The sequence below is a fragment of the Anser cygnoides genome, chromosome 4 (assembly GCF_040182565.1).
Source record: "Anser cygnoides isolate HZ-2024a breed goose chromosome 4, Taihu_goose_T2T_genome, whole genome shotgun sequence".
In the NCBI taxonomy this organism is placed as follows: domain Eukaryota; kingdom Metazoa; phylum Chordata; class Aves; order Anseriformes; family Anatidae; genus Anser; species Anser cygnoides.
In genome coordinates this window covers 33367650-33373649 of record NC_089876.1, presented here as the reverse complement: position 1 = coordinate 33373649, position 6000 = coordinate 33367650, and the positions used below count along the sequence as shown (strand labels likewise).

The following is a 6000-nucleotide window of genomic DNA, read 5'->3' as shown; positions in this document are numbered from 1 at the left end:
AAGAGTACAATAAAAATATTTAGCAAGAGAAGTTAATTGAAAGTTAATTTCTCCACATTATTTATACATGTCAGGAGAGATTAAAGCCTTTCAAGGTTGTATTGATCTATTCATCCTGTATAATGAGTTCCCTAGAATTTAAGGGCTATTTCTTCAGTTGTTATAACTCAGTTCTGTTAAGAGTTACATTGGTTTACCCCGACTAATATTCTTTAGCTAAGCTGCCAAGCTAATAAAACCATTTTAGCTGTACTTTTAAACTAATTCCCAAATATTATCTGAAAGGTTTCTTCAGTGCAAAAAACCCACCCCAGTATAGGCCACAGCCCTGAATCCATTGCACAATCCATATTACTGGTCAGTAAGTGATCATGAGGGTACCCTAGGTTACTGCTTCCTCATGATGAGTTCAGAGAGAGGGCGAAAACAGTTTGAAAAACATTTCAAATTTCAGCAGAGTTTTTCAGACTTTGCAGACACAGAAGTCACTCAGATGTCCAAAGGGACAGCCTTAGCAAGCCCTGTCATTTTATGACAAATTGGACCATGGTATTTTAGAAGGGATTTAGTTGGGATTGCTAAACACATGCCCAAAAGAGAACTGCTTCTTGGATTTTTTCAATCAAGTAGCACTATATTTGGACTGGAAACAGCCCGTGGACAAGCAGGAATAACCATTAGAAGGCAAGTGAGAAGTTTCAAGCAGATGATACTACAGTCAAGGAAGAAACAACTTGAATGTATCTGGGCACGTTTCCATACTGACTCAAGCAACACTTTTTCCCATGACATCAGACTCAAAACAACCAATATATTATAGCCCATATGTTGATTAAAGAAAACCCAAGCAGTGCAGAGGCATGCACCAGCCTACCGAGCACCGACTGAACAAAAGCTGGACTGCTTGCAAGCCATGGGAGTTAATAAAACAAATAAAAAGCCCCAAGTTTTCAGGATAAGGAGCCTGAGTAAGACTTCTCAGCAAGATGAGGTTGTGAACACTGAGGTAAGACTGAAAGTAAATTGGCTGGATAAATGTTATACAGTCTAACTAGATGACAAATACAATAAATGAGCAATGCTTTGAATATGCAGCAGTGATAAGGCTCAGAAATCTGAAAAGTTGGTTACAGATAATGTACTTAGAGAACCTGCTACCTAAAGTCATGTGGCATTTACATAGGAAGTTTGGACTGTAGAATGGTTTGTAATTGGTGTTCAGAAGATCTTCTGGCAGATAAAGGGTTTTCCAGCAATATAATGCTGAGAATAAACATGCAAAGAAATACATAAAAGCTGTTTTCACAAGAATAATGCTACTTTCATAAAACTGATTGCATTTTAGGAGAAGAACAGCTAGAACGCCATCCTCACAAGATGCCAACAATCAATCTATTGAGAACAGTTAGTAAATCATACCATTTAGCAACTTAAAATGACATGGTGTATTCTGAAATCAAAACAGAAACTTATACTGGATGAGAAAGAGGTACTTGCTAGGACTAGCATATTGATGCTGTTTAGGAAAGAATTGGGAACTGCACTCTTACTTTAAGATGGCCTAACGACAGTAATGGCTTACTGCATAAAGCTGAATTTACTAACTGAATTTACTGCACTATCGAACGTTGAATTATCTGATCTGCTTATCCTGTGTAATAAGAGGCCACAGGCCATCTTCGTTCCCTCTCAGAACAACAAGAAGTCAAAATCAGAAAGGAGTCCTGTCAAATGAAGATAAATATGAATAGAAGTATGAAGTAGACAGGTTATTAAGTTTCAATTATTTTAGCAAAAATGATATAAGCTCATCAAGACCAGTAGCCATGGAATATCATTAAATAAAATGTAATGTCATTGAGGTTAAAATGAGAACACCTAGGTTTACAGAAGAATGGATAATTGTTCTTTGTTTGTACAGTACTGAACACATTCACAAAAGGTAAGAAATGCCTTGTTCGTTAGCCAGATTTCTGAAGACAGTTCACTTATAGGTTTCTTCTGTTTTAAATGAATATATTTAAAGGAATATAAATTTGTTTATACTGCTTACAAAAGCTTCAGTCCAGGAATGACTGGTTAGCATCAAACTATACAGTGAAAGACTTACTTAAAAGAGCAACGTAAACAAATTGGGCAATTTTAATTCTTTGCCATTCAGTTTGGATCTCTGCATCCATCTTTGACAGATACTTGTCTGTAGAGATATTTAGGTAACAGCATACTTGATTAAGCTCTGATACTGTCAAAAAAAAGAAACGTGCTTCTTCCAAGCAAATGATCTTCCTAAAATAGTCTCAAGAGCAAGCTGTTATCTGTCAAGAGAACCCTTAAGGTCCTTAGTCCTAATAACTACCTCCCACATTGTTACCAACAGTGGCAGATGCACATTCAAGTTTTTTGGAATATTCACTATTTTAAAAGTTGAGTACTAATGCCAGTTGAGGTGTGTTAACATCTGAATAGCACTCTTGCACTGATCTTCAGTGCCTAAGGCAAAACCCAACAGCTTTTTTTCTGCATCTTCCATCTCCAATTTGCAGGAAATAGGGATGACTTACCGGCCAAATTCACTGCGTAATAATCACCGGGACTGAGTGAGCATGGAAGTACATGATTTCTGTAGTGATATCATCTTTTGTAACCCTACGTTTTCCTCAAAGGTGGAGAAACAGTGGTCAGCCACTAACAGCTGCCAACACACCACTGCAGTTTACAGCATCTTTTAGCTACTGTAACATTTTGAGCTAGAAGGAATGAATCTATTATAGATGCAGAAGTAGCTTAAAGTGGCTTCTCTCGTGTTTCTCCCTTCTTTCTCTCCTCAACACCCTGCAAGGATAAGAGCAACCACCTCAGAACAGGCAGAGATCTCTTTAGTAACCTCTTTCCACCAACAGCCTCTGGAATATGACTCCTATAATTTCCATGAAGCAAAGAAAAGGCCTGGGCTAACCATGAACTTCTTTACTCTAGATGGGGATAATCCCCAAGTTTAGTCAGAGCTAAGATTTTGAAAAAGGACATAAATTACAATAGCTTCATTAACTTTGCTACAACTAACAACTTTCACCTGACTTGTACAGTTTTGTTCTTTTACACAGCAAGTGCTCTTAAATTCTCATCTAATGCTAAAAGTCTATATTCCTCTTTTCTAAAAATGTATTAAATGATGTATCTTAAAACCACAAATTAATACATAGTCTGAAGACAGTCAAAATAATCTGTGGACAGGTGTCAGTGAATAATTTCTTCAAAACAAGAATTTCATATCTTAATAAAGATATATTTTAAACCTATACTCTAGGTCCAATTTGAAACCACCATTATAGAAATTAAGTACCTGCTATCATTCCACGCTCAGAAGCAAATTATGCAGTGTATAGTGCAGATGAACACTTTACAATTCTTTAAGTTAAAGAAAGTAATTTAAGTTGTTTAGCAGCTTAAGGTACAGTTAACAGTAACTTGGCTTTAACTCATCACTTTAGAAGTCCATCCTGTAGATTCAAGAAATTCTAGAAAAGGGAAGCATAGTAGGTCTTTTAACCTTATCTAATCCTTATGAAGTCATTAACATCAAACCGAGGAATAGAAACATAGTCTGACAACTAGCAGGCATATTAGTTATCTTTCAGCCCCTGCTCTTGATTTTAAGCTGAGGCTGTACATTCCCTGCACTGCATAGAAAGGAGTGTAATGAGATACAACTGGGAAAAAACATTTTGAACTTGATGACAGGTAGCTGAGCTTAAGACTAAGAGGTTATTTATGCCTTCAATAGTGCTACGGGTCTGGTCTTCAATATCCATATCCTTAAAATACAGGCAAAGGATATGTAGGAAGAGAGAGACATGGTGCAGTGTAAGACTGCACTCACTGCGTTGTAACAAGTAGCATTGCATCCTATTTATTCCATAGAGAAAAATACCTTTATAGAATACACAAGAAAGTGCTAAGATCTGGATTACAGTCAATATAAAGCACTGATGTCACTATTGCAAAGACCTTTGTAGGTGCATTTTCGATGTTCATATTTCAAACTCAAGTAACACCTGCTTATTTAACAGCAACCTGTGTAAACACTAATCCATGCTTTTTAAAGAAAAAAATGGAAACTCTGCACCCCAGTGTCCATTTCATAAGATGCATGTAAGACAGGTCTGCAACTGGTTTTGCTTTAGTAGTCATGCCATCAGCAATTACAAACATCTCAGCTACACAGGTCATAGTTTCCACATTTGTACCTAACTGTTCTGCTAAACTTACTTTGGTGTAACAAGCCAACATTCTTTAATAGAAAATCCAGATATTTTCACATTTAGTATTAGCATATTCTATATGCATAATTGCTTTTATGATATTTATCCCAGTGTATGAAAAGCAACCAAATGGCACAGTAGACTGTCATGAATTGCTAGGTAAGAAACGTTCTGTTGGACTGAACCAGCTGTTGAACATGTCTTTTCAAAATCCTTGAAAACCATGTTAACTGCTACATCTTGTTTTTCACGCACCTCAGCAGTTCTTCATGTTGGCTGGAAGTGCAGACTATGAAATGACTGTTCTTGCATTATTGTGAGTTTGGCTTTAGCCAAGAAGTCCTGGAATTGCAATCGTGTATTCTTTGGGGTATATTCAAAGTTAAACTAAACCTCCAAATGTTTCTTGGCTCACCTGCCATTAACTGGACCTTGAACTAACCATTCAATGGCTGGGGGGCTAGTGCTGCCATCTGTTTTGACAAATGTTTTCCATTGCCTCTGCATAGCTGACAGAACACAAGGCATATTGGGAAAAGGTGAGGTTCTCTTTCTGATTCACCAAGAATTCTTCTAGTGCTCAGAAATCTAATCAGAACATAGCTGACTGTATGAAACTAATTGTAAATCTGTTTGTAAAAGATTTTAATTTGTCATGAGCTGTAGGTCTTCTCAAATTTTCCTAGATGCCTATCAGTTACTCTGAGCATCTGTCTGCTCTTTAGTCCTTCAGTCAAAAAAATCTCTGTTAAGTGGAAAATCATAGCTGGAGGCGTTCTGAAAAAAACAATACACATCACTTCTACTTCTGTCTTCCATACAGTTTCAAAAACTGCACAAAAGTTATAACCATGCACATTAAGAAAAGCAGTTGTGTAAAGTCAGATTTATTTTTTTTTAGTTATTAAAACCAGAAATCCATAAACAGACTTAGGAATAGGGCTTTATCTTTCTCACAAGATAGCCAACGACTGCCTGTTTCATATTGTTAGTTTCAGGTGTGACTTAAATAGCTTTGGCACAGCAATAGGAAAAAATGACATCTCAGAACTTTCGTATCGAGTGCCAATAAGCTCTTATTTAGCCTGCAAGATATTTTGATAGCAAGATGAATTTTTTAATACCAATTCCATATCAGAAAAGCATTTTTTGTTTCTGAAAATCAGAATCTTCATTTCAGAGTAACTTCCTAAAACAACATGTGACACTACAGCTCTCCAGCACAAAGGCTAACACAGATCAGCTACATCTTTTTCTCTCTTAAAGGCAGTCTGTGGCTTGTAGACCTGGGTATCTGCTAGGTACTCTTCTCTATAAGAAGAGAGCCTAATCTGACCTCAGAATCAATTGTTAGGTCTGCACAGACCTCAGGACCTCAAAACAATTTTTCATTTCTTAATGCCAATCTACTATGTATTGTATTACTTCCTCAGAAACTGAGGCAATTGCCTGCAAAACATGGGAAGAAAATTCTCTAATTTTCCATTCCTTTTCCATATAGAATTAGACACTTATATCATGATGATCTAATCTCCTCTCCACTCAAGCAGTAGCTAGAAATGGGTTATTAGCAGAAGGTTCTTCAGCTTTCTTATAAGATAAAGCACTTCAAGATAGCACACATCCACTTCTTGGGGAGCTGCTTTACTAGTCTCTCTAAAAGATATGGTCAGGTTTATTCTCTAAATAAAAGATAAAAGATATGGTCAGACCCAGATCTGAAATGAGACAAATTTAT

At 36.6% G+C, this 6000-nt stretch overlaps 1 protein-coding gene across 4 annotated transcripts in view; it reads left to right on the top strand.

Moving 5' to 3' along the window:
* The first annotated feature begins 616 nt into the window (after window positions 1–616).
* PDE5A (phosphodiesterase 5A) overlaps window positions 617–6000 on the top strand; it is a 136268-nt gene continuing 130884 nt past the window's right edge. For 3 of the 4 annotated variants that reach the window (XM_048074559.2, XM_048074558.2, XM_066996632.1), the window contains exon 1: window positions 620–1006. Coding sequence is in view for 2 of the 4 variants with exons in the window: in XM_066996632.1 (XP_066852733.1) it covers window positions 914–1006 (93 nt within the window). In the remaining 2 variants the exon portion in view is untranslated. Of the gene's footprint in view, window positions 1007–6000 lie in introns of all 4 variants that reach the window. The other variant, XM_048074554.2, reaches the window with a different exon arrangement.